This window comes from Hemicordylus capensis, chromosome 6 (genome assembly GCF_027244095.1).
Source record: "Hemicordylus capensis ecotype Gifberg chromosome 6, rHemCap1.1.pri, whole genome shotgun sequence".
In the NCBI taxonomy this organism is placed as follows: Eukaryota; Metazoa; Chordata; class Lepidosauria; order Squamata; family Cordylidae; genus Hemicordylus; species Hemicordylus capensis.
This window is the reverse complement of record NC_069662.1, coordinates 95,970,094-95,989,211: the sequence shown is the minus strand read 5'-3', so window position 1 is coordinate 95,989,211 and position 19,118 is coordinate 95,970,094. Positions and strand designations below refer to the sequence as shown.

General features: G+C 44.0%; 1 protein-coding gene across 3 annotated transcripts in view; it reads left to right on the top strand.

Annotated features, from left to right (window-relative positions):
- The first annotated feature begins 333 nt into the window (after nt 1-333).
- The window catches only part of PDCD6IP (programmed cell death 6 interacting protein), a 36,574-nt gene continuing 17,789 nt past the window's right edge, over nt 334-19,118 (top strand). The window contains exons 1-5 of one of the 3 annotated variants that reach the window (XM_053261894.1): nt 334-748; nt 10,146-10,200; nt 10,718-10,787; nt 18,062-18,189; nt 18,618-18,771. In XM_053261894.1, coding sequence (XP_053117869.1) covers nt 543-748; nt 10,146-10,200; nt 10,718-10,787; nt 18,062-18,189; nt 18,618-18,771 — 613 coding nt within the window. In that variant the 5' untranslated portion in view covers nt 334-542. Of the gene's footprint in view, nt 749-876; nt 939-10,145; nt 10,201-10,717; nt 10,788-18,061; nt 18,190-18,617; nt 18,772-19,118 lie in introns of those variants that run through there. The other 2 variants (XM_053261895.1, XM_053261896.1) reach the window with 2 other exon arrangements.

The window sequence follows — 19,118 nt, the reverse complement described above, 5'->3', positions numbered from 1 at the left end:
TGCACTATGCTGGATCTTTTAAAAAACTTTTACAATGCTTATGTTCAGTTATCCAGTGAAGTAGGCAGGGCGGTCACAGACACTGACAAATAAGTCCAGATTGGGATCTATCTTTGCCTTCCCCAAGCTAGCTTTTCCGAGCGACTCTACAAACTCAACCCTCTTTATTGAGAGAGAACGAACGAACGAACCACCTGGGGTGTATATGTCCGCCCACTGTGAGAGAGAGCAAGGAGAATGGGGCGGAGTTAGGAAAATTACTAAAAGATGATAGGGTGCAGCTCGGGACGGCGAAACAGGTTTTGAAGTAGGCGGGGCTAAATCGGGACGAGTAAGGGCGCGTGACCATGACGCGACTAGTCTTGGGAAACCATAGAGATTGGAGGAGGGGAGTAGAACTTTTACGTAGATCCCGGAAGTGAGTTGGTTTGGTGCGGCTGTATTGAGCCGCCAGGTCTGCTGAGAGTGGGCGAGCAAGCCAACTAGTGCGGGGGAGAGTGAGAGGGGCGAGATCGACCCGGGGCAAGGTAGGAGCGGAGAAGATGGCGTCGTTCGTGACGGTACAGCTCAAGAAGGCCTCCGAGGTCGACTTGGCCAAGCCTCTCTGCAAGTTCATCCAGCAGACTTACCCGGGCGGGGAGTCGCAGGCCGAGCACTGCCGCGCCGCCGAGGAGCTCAACAAGCTGCGCAAGAGCGCGCTGGGGCGCTCGCTGGACAAGCACGAGAGCTCCCTCGAGACCCTCCTGAGGTGAGGAGGGGCGGGGGGAGGGAGGAGTGCGCTCGGCAGCGGGAGGGGGTGGAGGGTGGGGAGAGGCCGCCGCGCCCCTGACCGGTAGCGAGGGAGGGAGCGAGCAGCCGTGGAGTCTCGCCTGTGGGTGGCCTCTTGGCGGCGCCTGGGAGGACTCGGCGAGCGGGAGGCGGCGGTCGAGAGTCTTGGGGTGTGTGTGTGTCGGGGGGGGGATGCTCCTCTTCCTTCCGTGCTCTAAGGGACTCCCCCACACCTCCACTTCGCTCCTTTCCTCCGCGATTAAACAATCATAGTAATCCTGATTGATTCCCACCAGTCCGAATGTGTCCTTGTAGACATTAATTTGGCCTGTAACGCCCAATTGTTGACGGCCTGACTCTTGTAACCATCTGATCATGCCTCCTGTGAGTAGTTCTTTAAAACAAACAAATACACACACACACACCCCAAGCCACCCCTACGGTGTTTCTGCCCTGGTGGAGCAAAAGTGTGTGAAAGAGTAGTTCATCCACATCACGCGTTCTTTTGGTAGATGGCAGATGCTGTAAAGAGGCTACCGTTCTCCTTCTGTCCTTTGAACTAAGCGTGCATTCCTTCTCACGAAATCCAGTGAAAATGTCTCTTGAATTGGGTTGGATTATGGCAAAATTAGTTTAAATCCTGGGTAAGAAATGGCCCGAAGAAAGAAGATGGGAAATGAGGAGTTAAGGTGGTTGTATAAACGCTTGTGCTATAGGAAAAAACTCTTCAGGAAGGATAATGCACCAGATGGATGTAGGTGTGGCTTTACTGTGCAAACTTCTTTGACCTAGAGTAACTCTCCCTGCGGTATGAAACCCCAGACTGCTCTTTCATTGGCTTGCTCTCTTGAAAACATCCAGAAGACTATAGATATGTTTTACAGGTCTCTATCCTGATTCTCTTAGGTTTTTTGAACTGAGCATAGCTTGTTCCAAGCTTGTTCTGTTCTAATTTACAAACTGAGTATTACTGTAATAATTTCCTAATAAACTTTGCAGTAGCTTGCTTTGATAAGTAGGAGAACCAGTTTTTCTGCATGATGATTTTTAGGAGAATGGGGAAGAGTGTCAATCTAGTTATCCCAGTTCGCTTTTAAATCGGCATTTTGGTAGGCAGGAACATTGTGATTGTGAGAGCTTGCTCAGTTGACCAAGCTTATCGACCAACTAGTCAATTTTATCAATACCACTTATCTTTAGAAAGCTGTATCTTGCTGGTACTGTATGTTAAAATCTTTTAAGTAGTGGTTGGGGGTAGAACACTCAATTTCTAAAAATGTATTGGTTCATAAAAGAGAGCCAGCATGGTGTAGTGGTTAGAGTGCTGGACTAGGACCGGGGAGACGTGAGTTCAAATCCCCATTCAGCCATAAAACTAGCTGGGTGACTCTGGGCCAGTCACTTCTCTCTCAGCCTAACCTACTTCCCAGGGTTGTTGTGAAAGAAACTTAAGTATGTAGTACACTGCTCTGGGCTCCTTGGAGGAAGAGCGGGATATAAATGTAAAAATAAATAAATAAATAAATAAAAAATAAAACTAGTATTATAGTGCATATATACAAGAAATGTTATTTTTCTTGAAAACTTTTAAGCTGTGTAAGGAAGTGTGTGCTACTGAGTTGTTTCATGCCCTAGAATAGTTTTAAAAGTTCCAATAAAATAATGTCCAAGGTAAAGGTTTGTAATTGACTGCAACATTTAACTATGCTTTGAGCACTTTATAAAATGTCCCCCCTAATCAAATATTTCAGTTGAAATACTTTGGGATGGTGAAGAAACTTGATGTATACAGCATATAAAATAGCAGGCCATACCAGTTTTGTTTTAATATCAAGTGGATCCCAGTGGATTTGGAATATTGGATGATTTTTGCATAAAAGGATCTTGAAAAATTTCCAGTTCAAAAGTTCCCACAAAACCATATTGCTGCTTTTAAGTATTTCTATATTCCCTGTCCTAACTTCTACAGTTCTTGAAATTACGTCAGTATTCTCCTTAAGCTTGATTATTTTTGCTGTAGATAAGTTAAACATGTGGCCACTGTGTGTGTCATGTATATAAAACTTGACATGTATGAGCTCCTCCAACCACATTCAGTTACCAGCATAAAAGTAACACTGTAGGGTTTCATGGAAGTGAAGCATTGTTTTTGTAATAAAACAGTTTCAATTATTTTTCCTTCCTCCTAAAAAATAAAGTGTAGCCTTCTTACAATTGGTCATTTGCCTATACAAGCAACAGTTCCTTCTAGGCAAATAGCTTGCTAGACCTTTAACTAAAATAGACAGCATTTCCATATGTTACATTGTGGCAAACCTGGGTTTGTCACATAATGTGCACTTGACAAGGAACTGCAACTAATAATAATAATAATAACAGGGTGGATTTGATTTAAATCAAACTGATTTAAATCACGATTTAAATCACGATTTAAATCACTAGCAGGGTGGATAAAAATAAAAAAAATCCGATTTAAATTAAAAAAATCTGATTTAAATTAAAAAAATCAGATTTTTTTTATTTAAATTGGATTTTTTTGATTTAAATTGGATTTTTTTGATTTTTATCCACCCTGCTAGTGATTTAAATCAAATCCACCCTGAATAATAATAATAATTCAATTTCTATACCGCCCTTCCAAAAATGGCTCAGGGCGGTTTACAAAGAGAAATAACAAACAAATAAGATGGCTCCCTGTCCCCAAAGGGCTCACATTCTAAAAAGAAACATAAGACACACACCGGCAACAGTCACTGGAAGTACTGTGCTGGGGTTGAATAGGGCCAGTTACTCTCCCCCTGCTAAATAAAGAGAATCACCACGGTAAAAGTTGCCTCTTTGCCTAGTTAGCAGTTAGTCCCCGATCTCTAATGAGCAGGTCTTTTTTTGTGACATACTGGGTGCCAGCATATGTCATAAGAACAGCCCTGCTGGATCAGGCCCAAGGCCTATTAAGTCCAGGCCCACCAGATGCCTCTGGGAAGCTCACAAGCAAGAGGTGAGGGCATGCCTTCTCTTATGCTGATGCTCCCCTGCAACTGGTATTCAGAGGCATCTTGCCTCTGAGGCTGGAGGTGGCCTATAGCCACCAGATTAGTCACCCTACCCCACCCACAAGCTCTGAACTCACCCATGACTGTGCCCAAGAACTTGCTCCCACCGGGGATCGCAGCAGTGAGGAGGGCTTTGCCTTTGTTCCTGCAGGGAACGAAGGTAAAGCCAGCCCTGCCACTGTGATCCTCAGTGGGGTATGAGTTTATAAGCGCTGCACTGGGTGCTTTTGGAGCTTGGCCACACCCCCTTGTGTCACATGCACTTGTGGCGTAATCAAGCTCTGAAAGCCCCCAGTGTGGCACTCACAAACTCCCTGCCCGCTGGGGGTCGTAGCAGTGGGGAGGGCTTTTAATTCCCTGCAGGCATGAAGGCAAAGCCCCTCCCTGCTGCTGTGATCTCCAGCAGGGAGTGAGTTTTCTGAGCACTGCCCCTCCCTTTGCATGGCCCCCGTTACAGCCATGCCTCCATGCAAGGGGGCATGGCTGTGCCAGCTCCTGGAGTATTAAGAAAAAAACACTGCTAATGGGTATATTTGAACAATACACAGACTTCAGAGTAATGCACATGGTTTGGGAAGAATAACATTTTTATGGGTTATAAAACTAAGTTAAGACATCCTTGTAATTAATACAGGTAAGCATTACCTGCCCATTATATGGAATCAGTTTCAAATCCAATATAAATATTTGCAATGCTGGTTTTTATTTTAAAATGAGCATTGCTGAAAATAGCGCTTTTTAAAAAAAAGAGACCAAATTTAAGCAGCCTACAGCCATTTCTTGTGTTACTCTTCAAACATGAGTGCACTCAAATCAAATCTTGTCTAAAGAACTGTGAAAATCATGGTGCTGAAATGCATTACATCCTCCTGTTTGAGAATCCTAATGCATACAAAGTCAAAGTGGCTTCGGAAATTTCATAACTTCTCATGAGGTAGGTGCAGAAATTGCAGTCATCACATTTCCACAGATCTTCAAGTGATAGTTATGGCTGTTAAGTGCACACTTCTTGAGATACTTCTATCTGAAAGGTTAAGTGGTTGGAGGTGATTATTAATGCCTCATTAAGGGAGGGCAGGATGCCGTTGTGCCTCAAGGAGGCGGTGGTAAGACAATTATTAAAAAAAAAAGCCCTCCCTTGATTCCTCCAACCCAGACTACTATAGACCAGTCTCTGACTGGCCCTTTTTGGGCAAGGTGATAGAGCGTGTGGTGGCGTCTCAGCTGCGGAAGGTCTTGGATGATACGGATTATCTGGACCCTTTTCAATCTGGCTTCCACCTCGGATATGGGACTGAGACTGCCTTGTTCTCTCTAGTGGAAGACCTATGCCGGGAACTAGACAGGGGGAGTGCATCCCTGTTGGTTCTGCTGGACCTCTCAGTGGCATTCAATACCATTGAGTATGGTATCCTTCTAGGGCGCCTCTCGAGTATGGGAATCAGAGGTACTGTGTTGCAGTGGTTCCAGTCCTTTCTTGGAGGGAGGATCGAGAAGGTGGTGCTGCGGGACTACTGCTCGGCTCCGTGGCCATTGGCCTGTGGGGTCCCGCAGGGTTCGGTCTTGTCTTGCATGCTGTTTAACATCTACATGAAACTGCTGGGAGAGGTCATCCGGGGACTTGGACTGAATTGTCAGCAATATGCAGATGACACTCAGCTCTATCTCTCCTTGTCACCTGATCCTAGGGAGGTGGTTGATGTCCTGAATTGGGGTCTGGAGGCCATGATGGGTTGGATGTGGGCTAATAAACTGAAATTGAATCCCGACAAGATGGAGGTACTCTTGGTCAGTAGGAGAGCCAATTGGGATGAGGAGATTTTACTGGTTCTGGATGGGGCTGCACTCTCCTTGAAGGAGCAAGTAGGCAGCTTGGAGGTACTACTGGACCCGGCTCTGCTTTTGGAAGCTCAGGCGGAGGCGGTGGCCAGGGGTGCTTTTGCACAGCTTCGGCTAGTGCACCAGCTGCGTCCCTTTCTCATGAAGGCAGATCTGGCCACGGTTACCCATGCCTTAGTCACATCATGGCTGGATTACTGTAATGCGCTCTACGTGGGGCTGCCCTTGAAGAATATCCGGAAACTACAGCTAGTGCAAAACGTGGCAGATAGGGTTTTATCTGGAGCTGCCCGGTGGGAGCACATCACACCCATTCTGAAAGAGTTGCACTGGCTGCCAGTTCGTTTCCAGGTCCAATTCAAGGTGCTGGTTTTGACTTTTAAAGCCCTTAACGGTTTAGGCCCAGGATACTCATCTGAGGGGGCTCTGCTCCGGGTGCCAACATTGAGGGAGGCTAGGTTGTTGTGCACTTAGGACAGGGCCTTCTCTGTTGCTGCCCCCAGACTCTGGAATGCTCTCCCGGTGGGTATCCGCTCCTCAGTCTCCATCACAGTTTTTAGAAAGCATGTCAAATCGTGGCTTTTTACCCAGGCTTCTTTATTATCTTCTCCACTGCTGCTGCTTGTATTTTGTACTGTTTTTATGCTTGTGTTTTAGTTTTTTTAAAAATCAGATTTGTCTTTATATTTTTAGCTCAATATTTTAATGTCTTTTTTATAACCTTGTTTTTAAATTTTATTGTGAGCCACCTTGGGGTTTTCTTAATGAAAGGTGGGGTATAAATTTAACAATCAATCAATCAATCTATCTATAAATAAATAAAATAAGTGATCTGAGCTACCTGTGTCAGGTGCTGTGAACTGTTTTTCACTGATTAACAAATCTAGGAAGTCTGCTCAAATGAAGTTTTTCTGGGTTTCACTCAGTTTGAACACTTGGCAGAGTTAAAAAGAAGAACCAGATTGTTTGGTCTGAGATCAGATTAAATGAAATCTCACTAAACATGCTTGAACATGAAATAGTTATTAGCCACTTTTTCTGGGCTATGAAGCATGTTCTTAATGTTGATGGTTCAATACTTGCAATGGTGGATGCCAACCCTCTGCTTTGTCCTTTAGCTATGTATTGCTATTGTTAAGAAATAAGAAACAATAGCAATACAAAGCTAAAGGATAAAGCAAAACCAGATTTTGAACTGAATGAATGCAGAAAGGTTAAAGTGGCAGTGGAATGCCACTACAAAATGGATCTTCAGCCAGATTCTGCCTCTACATAACCTTTACAGTACCTGGGGACGACAGCAGAACAGCAGAGGCCCCTCCCTTAATCTGAGCATTGAAAAGCATAGCTCAATGACCGCTTGCCCAGGATCAGGAGATTTACTAGCAGTACATTGCCAACCCTCCCGATATTTTCCTGGAATCTACAGAAAAGATTGCTTTTCAGTCCTGGATATGTTAATGGCTTGATAATGGGGAAGTGGCCAAAAAGACTCAGCTGTGTTGGTCAACCTTAGAGCCACTGTATTGCATCCTGGAAGGAAAGTGGTCACTTGGAGCCAGAAGGAAGTTGCCTCAGCCCCTGCCCCCACCCAGCCTGTTTCTAAAAAAACAATCTGATCACTTAAACTTTCTTTTTAAACCTCCCCGCCCCCCTTATCAGACATGTCCAAGGCTGATCTTCAACTGCTACTTACTTCAGTGAGTAGGACAGGGAGCTTGCGGGAACAAAGTGGATCATGATCATTGCTTTCCAGAGCTGGATGTGGGGGAGGTCCAAGTTGGGTGGGTTGCTTCCTTCTTGGTTCATTCACACTGGGCTTTGGCCATGCCTGGATCAACAAAGGCAATGATTTGAGGACTTGCAAACTCCCCTTGAACATTATTTTACCTGCCTCCCATTGGAGGCATGAAGAAGTGCTGCCCAAACAACTTGAACTATTGAGCCCCAAAGAACAACCTGCTTCGCACTTTACAAAGTGTTACCAAGACTGGACAGTAGCGATATTGATACCCTGGGTACATTTTTGGGCTAAGTGGGGAAATTAACTCATATTGAGGTACAGCCCTAAAAACAGCATCAAATTAAACAAGTGTGGTATACTGGAAAGACCCAAAGAAGGAGAGACTCGATTGTGAGTTTAAGGGTTTATTAAAAATGAATTTGTGTTTACAGAGAGAAAGAGGAAGCTTGGTTAGCAATCTTACTGCCTGGTCTAGAAGATAGTGGAAGGGATGTGAATGTTTGGATAGAAAAGGTGGAAGGGAGCTAGAAGAAAGAGCTGAGAGTTACCTATCCCTCTTTGTGTGCATTGGTTGCAGGAAGTTCAAACCAGCGATCCAGGAAGGGGGTGTGTGGCAAGGCGAAGAGTGAGAGAGAGAGAGAGAGAGTGTGTGTGTGTGTGTAAAGAGGGAACAAGTGATGGCGGCTGGAGGAGGCAAGCGTGTCGCCGCCGCAGCAGCAGCAGCTAGCTCGCTTGAGCATGTTAAGGGGTAGATCTACCCAAAACCTTCCCCCAGGCTACAGTAGGGACATTGCCCCTGGGCTACAGTAGGGACAGGAAGATAGAGATATTATAATGGTGTCAATAACTGGGTTGGGCTAATCAGCATGGGTGCACATTCTGTTGCAGCATAGAATGATGAAAAGAGATAGATGGCTTCGATTATGCATGAGTGGTTACATGTTTGATTGTCTTACTGAAAACAAGTGTGTCAAGTGCATATCTAGAGTCCTTTTTAAGATCGGGCTCCCCTCCTTAACTGGCCACCTCCCTCCCTTTACGGAACGAGGAGGGAAATAGTTGCATGATTGCTCATCTTGATTGGAGCACTCAAGTGTCCTTATTGCTAAAATAGTTATTCTGCCCAGGCGATAGGTTTTAAGGTCTGTCAGCTGGCAGCTTCAGATGTTGAAGCTGTTTTTAATACCCTTCCCAGGCAGGCAGTGTTTTGACCTTTAGGCGTGTTTCCAAACTTGCTTTTTGCCAGTGACCCAACTATGCAAAGAAGTATGGGCTGGAAGATTGCTGAAGCCTGTTCAGCCATGGACTTGGTGCTTTGTGAGGTTCTGGGGTAGGGTGGGGTGCACCCCGTGTACCCAAACAAAAGGTCTCTCTCATTTTAATGCCAAATGGGGCCCCATATGGTCACTTGGTGCAGAAAGTGTCTGAGCCCTGACAATGTGTGTCACTTTCTCTCCCACCCCCGCCCACCCCACTGAAATAACACACTACTGCTGCTGCAACAGCCAGCTTCCCTGTTGTTGTCTCCTCTTTCTAGAAGAGATATGGGAGAAGCTGGCTGTTTGCAGTGGCAGCAGTGTGCATGGGAAATAAATGGATGAGGAGGCTCTTAGTGACACTCTGGGGTGTTATATATCTCTTGACTTCAGTGCCTCCCAGCGCCCCCCCCCCCCCCACGCCTTGTTCAGATGGTCTCTGTGCCAGGATGACAAATGTAGGCAATGGAGAGCAGACACCCAGGATCTGTTGAGGCTGTGAATCTGAGACCATGAAAGACAAGTGTAAAAAAAAAAAAAAGAGCTGAAGTGTAACTTGTGTGCACATACTCACTTAAATAACTTTTAACCACACAGGATTTTCCAGCATTATAAATAGGTGGGCATAAACTTTCCTAGATGAAAAGAAAATCAAGGGTTGTATTCTATACCAGCAGTGGAATAAAGTATTCCGTTTTGTTGGAAGGATTTTTGAAAATCAAGTACAGTTTTGTTAAATTGTTGGCTTTGAAACTGGTGCTGAGATGTAATGAAACCTTATTCCATAGCCTACTACTCATTCAGTGAAGTAGTTATTTATTGACTGGATGAAAGAACCATTGTGCTTTCATAAGGCTTTTACTTCAAAAGTAAACGGCTTTTGATTCATGCAATCTCAAGGTATTGACATACTTTGAAACGGCTAAAACTTGTAAATGTTTACATCAGACTAAATAAGTATCTCTGAAGTGCTAGCATCTAACTTAGATCTCTGAGAGAGAGATATATATAAGTTCTTAGATCTCTGATTGCATGGGGGCCTAGATCTTCTTTTTTTCTTTCTAGTCTTGCTTGTCAACCATGAAGAAATTTTCAGGATGTCATGAGCACTTAGATACTCGAATTTGTGGCTCTCCTTATGCAGGAGTTCAAAGATTGCATTAGATGCTACTATGCCATTCCTATTACTATTGTATAGCAAAGACAAAACCTCCAGGGATGAGGAGGATATCCAGTGTGGGTTTATGGATGCTGCTGTAGAGCTTTATATCCAGTTCACATGAGGAGTAGTGAGAGTGTTCCATCTATAGGCAAGCCTCCATAAGGCTGTTTTAACTCTTCATTAGTGTTCAGTACTGTGTGTTGCAATGTGCTGTATACTTCCTAATATTGTGATGGGCTTCTACTCAAGGACTGTATTGTGACCTTTGTTTTATATCTGTAAATAAAATATCACATACTTGTGCTGTTCTTGTTTAATTTCAGATATTACGATCAGCTGTGTGCTATAGAACCAAAGTTTCCATTTTCTGAAAATCAGGTAATGCATGAAAACTTCTTAAATTTTGTTTTGTTATAATAACGTGGCTAGAAGAGGGCAGTCCACAAATAGGATAATGCTGTGTCTGAGTGAGTACCAGTACAAGTCATATTATCATTTATTTCATTTCATTTATATACTGCCTAATATAGAAATCTCTATGTGTACAAATCTGTGACGTCTTGTGTCCTGAAGATTAATAATCATTTTATAGCTGTTGGAGAGAGTGCTGTGCTTCAGTTGTGCTTTGTTTCAGCTGGATCATATCTGTAACTTTTAGTCTGAAAAAAAGGCTGCAGTCCGAAATGTGTTTGGGCTGGTAGAGCACTTTCATGTAAAGGGGACTCCTAATAATGTTCATAGCATTCTCTTGCTTCTCAAACTGAGTTTTTCTCCTTACAAAATTTCTTATATTGTTAACTGCATTTGAGATGTTGATTCAAGTTAGAAGGTCCTCTTTTAAACAGCTACATCTGTCTTAATACTAGAAATTAACTTACTCATCTCTTACTGTCAGGTCTGTGTAACTTTTACTTGGAAAGATGCTTTTGACAAAGGATCACTATTTGGAGGATCTGTCAAACTTGGTAAGTGACTAATGTGAAAAGAAAATCTGATTGGTTTTCTAGTCTATAGAAAATCAAGTGTTATCTGAAGGATCCCTAAATGTTTTATGTTCCAAAATGAATTATTTTTTAAAATAAATCTCTCTCTCTCTCTGAGAAATTTTTTTTGTTTATATTGACTAATTGATTGAATACATGGAATTGTCTCCTCACTTTCCTGTATACAGGGAATTTTCATGAAAATAACTTCACTTATAGAACACATTTTATTTGATTTAAGTGAAAATAATTACTAAGTGTTCATAATAACCCCTACTAACTGAGCAAAGAGACATCTTTTAAAGTGGTGATTCTCTTAATTAGCAGGGGGAAAGCAACTGGCCATATCCAATCCCAGCACAGCATCCCTCTAGTGGCTGTTACTGGTGTCTACCTTAAGTTTCTTTTTAGATCGTGAGCCCTTTACGGATAGGGGACATCTTATTTGAGTATTTTTCTATGTAAACCGCGTTGATAATTTTGTTGAGTGGTATATAAATATTTGTCATCATAGTAGTGATAATGAATATTTTGTATATCAAAATACACTGAATATTATGAACATTAATAAATTGAGTCCAGTTTCCTTTATAAACATTTTAATTCATTATTAATTCTAATTGTCTTCCTCCAAGGAGCTCAGGATCAAGATACATCATTTTCTGTACCACATACATACAGTTTCTCTCTATCCTTATCCTTGCATCAGCCTGTTAGGTGTTTAACCCAGGGTTACCCACTGAGCTTCATGGCTCTGTGGGGATCTGAATTTTAATCTCCCTGGTTCTAGTCCAACACTAACCAGTAGTGTTGGTTAGGTTAACACTAACCACACTCAAATGTCATATTTCATATCATCATCATGCCACATTCTTTAAATTTGAATGCACAACATTCACATTTCTTGCTGCTCGGTGAGGACATCTCATGGGTTATCATCCCTTACACTGCTCCAGGACCATATCTAGGGCAAGACTATGCAAATCAGTTAGAAGTCTAAGTACTCTTGGGAGGATAGCTCGCCCAGTTCTTCTAGTCCGGCATCTGGTCCAGATCCAGCACCCTTTTATCCCTAAAAAAGCTTTCTCTCTCTTTATCTTTTAAAAATAAAATTGCCTCTCCTCAACAATCTGTTCCTCCTTTCCTTCTATTCCTGGACTTAGCAGTTGGCTATGCAGAGAGGACCTCACTTTAGGAACATCCTTGTTCCTAATGGAAGATGACAGAATTCTAACTTAACTTTTACCAAGACCCCCAAGCAGTGCACCAAGCACCTTTAGGTCACTGCTGTCACTTACACTGGATATAGAAATTCCAAACTTGCAGGAAATGGAAGTTGGGCCTCCTACCACCTGGTTGTGAGCCCATGAACGTCACATGGACAAACAATACAGTAGGGATGATTTTTCTCTTCCTTGCCCTGGGGCTCCAGCAACCCTGACTTCAACTTCTGGGGGTGACCTGGAAGGGGGTAGCCATCCACGGTCAGAACTACTACTGTAATCTAGCCCTCGCGGGCCCTGACAGGCTGGCTCACACCTCACAAGCAGTGCCGCTGCATCCAGCCATGACCTGGCCTTGCCAGCTCACCCCAGCGTGTGTGCTACAGTGGCCAGCACTTCTGCCCTCCACAGGCCTGGCTAATTCCATACCCACCCACGATTGCCGTGAGGCCTGTGCAGAAGACCTAGTTCAGCTGACTAGGGCACTGGCAGAGTAGCAAAAGCAGAGCAGGCAGAGTGCTTCCGAGGATGGGGGGGGGGGGGGAGGAAGGCCTCAACAGCCAAATGAAAAAAGCATGCCAAACAGCACCTACCATGCAGCAGGGCATGGAGGCAGGGCCCCAAGGATTGGAGGACTCAGAAATGTCAGACCACTAATCTCCAGCAGATCTGGTGAGACCAGGGCCAAATGCTCCCCCTAAAACTATTAATTTAACAAAGGAAACTCCCATAGTGCCATACCTCCTGCCTTGCAGTCAGGGTTTTCAGAGTTATTGGCAAAATCTCTCCAACACAGCAGTGGATCAACAGGGGGAAAGTGGAAAAGAGAGATTTTCCTCCTCCTCCTCCTCCAGATAGTCCACCTCCTAAAAAGTCAGAGACAGACAGAAAAAGGCCCAAGAATGGGAAAACTCTGCCACACTCCTCTGAGTTATCTGGGAATGACAACAATCCACATGGGTCTCTACCCAGATCTTGGTGAACCTGCCTCCCCATCAGGGAACCTGGTGATTCCAGGGGACCAGGGCGAACAGTATCCTGACTGGGAGCCTAGGGAAAAGTGAAAATGGTCAGATGGCCAACTCATGGTCTCTTTCTCTACATCAGAGATTGTTCATTCAATTGTTTGTTTGTTTGTTTGTTTGTTTCCAGATGACTTTGCCCCCCCCCCCCGTTAAATAAGGCAATTCAATCTCTTGCATTGCAGCTGGTACCTCCCCATGAGGAACAAGCCAATATCAAAGGGAGTCTTATTTTCCCCACAAATAAGGTCAAAGAAAATTATTTTCCCTTCCCAGAGTTCTTTAAGAGAAACCCTGTACGGTGCCTAATACACTTTACAATCCTCCCCCACCCCCCATCCTCGATGATGCTGTGTTGCCTAAGGGTGGAGACAGCTCTCTCAAGGATCCATTTGATAAAAATATGGAGGCTTTTCTTGAGGGCCGATAAGGCTCATTCTCTCACCATTTGTTCCTTTACAGCAGCCTGAAGAGCATCTCTGCTATGGGTGAATGACCTTCTTGAGAAACCACCTGAAGATCCCATATGCCTAAGTCAAGCACTCCTAAAGATCCAAAAGGCCCAGGCCTTCACAGCCAATGTGGATACAATGTGCTTTGCAGCCAGGTCCACTGCCTCTATTGTTGTGGCTAGGCGCAGCCTGTAGCTGAAACACTTGCATGTTTATGCCTCGTCTTGTGCCAACCGAGCTTTTGTGGTCTGTGTTGGCTCCAAGTTATTTGGTGAGGAGGCATTAAAGGACAAGGAGAGGGGAGCTGGTCTTGTGGTAGCAAGCATGACTTGTCCCCATAGCTAAGCAGGCTGTGCCCTGGTTACATCTGAATACTTGATATGTGAGCACTGCAAGATATTCCCCTCGGGATGAAGTCGCTTTGGGAAGAGCAGAAGGTTTCAAGTTCCCTCTCTGGCTTCTCCAAGATAGGGCTGAGAGAGATTCCTGCCTGCAACATTGGGGAAGCCACTGCCAGTCTGTGAAGACAATACTGAGCTAGATAGACCAATGGGCTGACTCAGTATATGGCAGTTTCCTATGTTCCTATGACATACGCATTGAGACCAGAGACAAGAGAGAGGTCCTCCTGACAGCACAGAGGGATTTCCATAGGCAGAATATAAAGCCATTTCACTCGTTTCATCTCTTTAGACCTTCCTTTAGACCATGGGACAATGGCAGCAGAACACAGCGCCCCTTCTGGAATAAGTTTCAATCCAACAACAGACTCTTCAGTCAATGGTGACAGGCCTTTCCGGCCCAGTCAAAAACAGCTAGATGGCAATCCTGACTCGCTGCCTTGTCTGTTGTGGCCCGCTTCACTGGTTTTTTTCATGCCTGGGAGCTCTCCACCAATGACAGTTGTGTCCTTCAGACCATTCAGTATGGCTGTGAAAGAGAATATATTGCCCTATCTCCAAGCAGGTTCTTGACACCCCCGCATTCCTATTCGCACAGCAAGCTTTCAGGCCTTCTGTTGGCCATCCAACCTTTGGAGGAGATGGGGCGGTAGAGCCCACACCTCCTCAGCAACAGGGCGGGGTCTGTTCTGTTTACCATACCCCAAAAGGACAGCTCGCTCAGTCCTAGATCTCAAATTTCTCAACAAATTTGTCAGGCACAGGAAGTTCAAAATGAAAACACTGAGATCAATCACGGTATCCCTTCGTCTATATTACCTTGCCTCCAAAGACCTGACAGAGGCATATTTATAAGTGCCTATCCACCCAGACAGCTGACTATTTGTCCACTTCAAATATGTGAGCAAACATTTCCAATACAAGGCTCTTTGATTCAGCCTGTCTTCCTCCCCCAGAGTTTTCACAAAGATTATGGCACCGTTGATAGTTCGCCTCAAGCTCCAGGGTGTCAGGACTTCTGTTTCGACGATCTGCTGCTCAGATCACTGAACCTGACTTCAACAAGGTCAGACATAAGTTTGACCCTGCAAGCTTTGAGCAGTCATGGTTTTCTAGTCAACCACCTCAAGAGTCATCTTTTCCCCTCTCAAAAACTACATCACCTGGGTGTATTAATAGATGCCATTTTAGACAAGCTAATTGCCCCCAGGAGCATATATAGAAAATCCTGGTAAGAATTCGCTCTGTCTTCACCAACACCAGAGTACCATTACTCACCCTATCACTTCTTTTGGGGCTTATGGTGGCAACAGTGGACTCTGTTCCCTAGGCTAGATTCCATTTACCCCTTCTGCAGTGGTTCCTGCTGTTTTATCAAAAGGCCATAGTAGTAAAGTCCCAAGTGAAAGTTCTAGTCTCCCCACCCCCCCGCCGAGTGCCATCAGGCTTTGAACTTGTGGACTACACCAAACCGGCTTCCCCCTGGGGAAACCGTTCTTAGACGCATCAAGTATTATCATAATGACAGATGCCAGTCTTCGGGGATGGGGAGCCCACTGCCTCCAGCACTCTGCTCAAGGGAAGTGAACTTCATGGGGGAAAAGAGCACAGCATCAACTGGCCAGAACTGAAAGCTATTTGGCTAGCACTGATAGCTTTTCAGCATCTGCTAAAACGCAAACATGTTCTGGTCTGCATGGACAATATAATGGCAAAAGCCTATGTCATCTGCCAAGGAGGGATCAGATTGCCCTCATTAACATCAAGAAGCAACCCTCATTCTCCAGTGGGCAGAGACACACTTGGCATCTCTGACGGCTCACCATGTGAACTCTTTTCTCAACACCAAATGGACTGGCTTAGCTGAACGGCACTCCACCCAGCAGAATGGAGTCTCAACCAACATGTTTTCAATTTTTTCACAGCATACCTAGGAAAACCTCAGGTTGACCTGTTTGTGGCACCAGAGAATGCCAAACTACCAAGATGATTCCCATGCGTGGGAGCAGAAGCAATAAATGCTCTCTTGGCTCCCTGGCCTCAGGAGCTGCTGTATTTGTTTCCTCCAGTGCCTCTGATCAGCCGCTTCTTCTACAAAGTTCATCTGTACAAGGCGGAGGTCATCCTAGTAGCACCATACTTGCCAAGGAGACTGTGGTTTCTGGAAATTCTCTGCTTCACCGTTATGGGCTTATGGTTCCTTCCGGTATCCACAGACCACCTGCAGCAGGGCCCAGTCTTGCACCATGATCTGGTTTGGTTAGGGCTGCCACCTGGGGACTGAGCAGAACCACCTGAGGCAATATGGCTATTCTGAGAAGGTACTGGACACTATTCTAGCTTCTAGAAAAGCATCCATCAATCATATCTACCAGTTTATTTGGCGGGCCTTCTTGCATTGGTGTAGACATAATCACATATCCAAGGAATTCTGTGATCTGAAGGATGTGCTTAGTTTCCTACGGGATGGCTTAGAGAAGGGCCTGAAGGCTAACTCATTAAAAAGGCAAGCAGTGGCACTTTCAGGGCTTCTGGCCCCAACACACGAAAGGACGGCTTCTACAATCTCACATTGAACATTTTCTTAGGGAAGCTACCTTACTTTTTCCACCTACCACACACCACTTTCCAACATGGAGCTTACATAAGGTACTCCGAGTCTTGTAAGGCCCTCCATTTGAGTCCATCTGGTCTATACCCCTTCGCCTACTCTCCTATACATTGGCCTTTGTGGTGACAGTTAACTCTGACAGGCAGATCTTCAGAACTTCAAGCTCTATAGGTCAATAAGCATCTCTGTGCTTTCTCCATAAGGCTGATTCCTGATCTCTTTCCTGAACAAGGTACCATCCATTTTCCACCGTTCATAGGATGTTCTCTTACTGTTGTTCTATCCCAGTCCCACACATCCTTCAGAGCGTGCCTGGCACAAGCTAGACATTAAGAGGTGTTTGAAAGTTTACGTTAGACCTTCTGAGCCGTTTAGGTCTTCTGATGCACAATTTGTGTCTTACTTACCTACATCTATGGATCAGGAGGTCTCCATTTCCACTATAGCTAGATGGATCAAGACGTGCATCTCTCTAGCTTACTATACCCTCAACCTTCCAATTATTTCTGTTTTGGCCTATTCTACCAGAGCAGTGGCAACAATGGCAGCATTTTCAATTTGTTGCTGAAATCTATAAAGCAGCAACATGGTCATCTCTACTGACCTTCACAAAACACTATAAAATGGACTTACATCACTCAGCTGAGGTCGCTTCTGGTAGAAGGGTTTTGCAGCAGGTACTCCTTCTATAGTAGATTGGGATGCTCGCATCCAGGAATATCAGCTCTGGCATAGCCTATGAGATGTTGTCCCCCAGCAGCAGGGAAAGAAGCGTTGGTTACTCAAGTCCTTTTCCTGCTGCTGGAGTTGAGGACATCTTAGCCAGGTCTATTGCAGGGACTACTTCCTCAGCAGCAGCCATCATCATCTTAGTTTTTTCCCTGGTTGCTTTCTGTTTTTATCAACTTAGCTATTCAGAATTGGGCAGGCTAACCTCAGATTACTTAAAGACTTCTAACTGATTTGCATATTCCTGCCCTCTGGAGTAGTATAGGGGAGGATAACCCACAAGATGTCCAGCAGCAGAAAGAAGCCTTCATGGTGAGTAACCAGTGCTCCTTTCGTAAGAACCATGTGTATATATAAATATATACACTAGCAGCAGACTGCTGCTTATTTTTGAAGTGACTCTATGCTAAATTGGCTATTCATTTGTAACATGCAGACTAATTCTGTGTATTTAATTGAAAGCAAGTCCATTTAGTTGGAACAAAAAACTCAGTTGATTTGTGAAATATTTGTTTCTAGGGATAATGAATATTTTACAAATCAGCTGAGTTCATTCATTCATTCCAACTCCCAACTAAAGTGAGGAAGTGGGGTTTGTGTGAGAACAGAATTTTAAGTCAAGGTTTTGTTTTCTCAAAAGATTTTCTATATATCTAGTGATATAGCTCATGCTATATCTCATATATCTCATATGCTCATGCAGTCTCATTGGAACATGCATATCTGTCAGTTGTTTGTAGCCTCCTTCGTTCAGATAACCTTCATGACTATTTTTTATGTGCAGGTTAGAATACTATTTTTTGTACATTTTGTTTCAGCTCTGGCAAGTTTGGGCTATGAGAAGACCTGTGTGTTGTTCAATTGTGGAGCCTTGGCTAGCCAGATAGCATCAGAACAGAATCTTGACAATGATGAAGGATTAAAAGCTGCTGCTAAACATTACCAGGTATGTCTCTCTCCCGGTTGAACAGATTCTCCAAACTGTTAGTAGTTCTGTTGGAAAGTTGGATGCATATCTCATATGTAATATATAAACTTTACAAATGCATATACTTATGTACTAGAGCTTGTGATAAATCTTTAATGTACTTATCCAAAAATCATGTTTCATATTAAGGAGCTTGTTACTTATCCAAGGCTGCAGCCCTGCACATAGACAGCTTAAACTTCATTGACTTCCACAATATTTAAGCAGCCTAGTATGCAACATTGGACTTTTTCTGTTAGGTTCTCATTTTATCAGTCTTGCTCAAATTTTCTAGTTGTAATGGATGCAAAACCAGCTTAGCCTTAAATATGCTTTCTAATTGTTGATTTTAGCTTGCATGGTAATATCATACATGCATCTTTAATAGCATATACTGTTCTTTTAAGTTTGCTAGTGGTGCCTTCCAGCATATTAAAGATACCGTCCTCTCCTCATTAAATCGAGAACCTACAGTGGACATTGCCCCAGATACAGCTGGTACCCTGAGTCTTATCATGCTGGCTCAAGCTCAAGAAGTCTTTTTTCTAAAAGCTACCAGAGGTATGTCAATTACACTTAAAAATTATAGTGCTTGGGAATGTTCCCAATTTCTGTTGAAAAACCTAATATTTGAGGAAGATCAAGGGAATACTAGCGACCTCCATGTTGGGGCATAGGAATTGTCCAGCAAATCATGTCATCTTAATGTAGCAAAGGTTTAAAATGGATTCTGCTTGAGAGTGTGCAGATCTTATGTGTAGGTGTGCGTGTAGGTGTTTGTGAGAAACTGATATGCAAAATCTTTTGTACAGTAATTCCTAAGATACTTCTAGATGCTGGAATTACAAGAGCACTTCCACATTTAAAAACTTAATCTAAGAAACTGCCCTAATAGAAACACATTAATG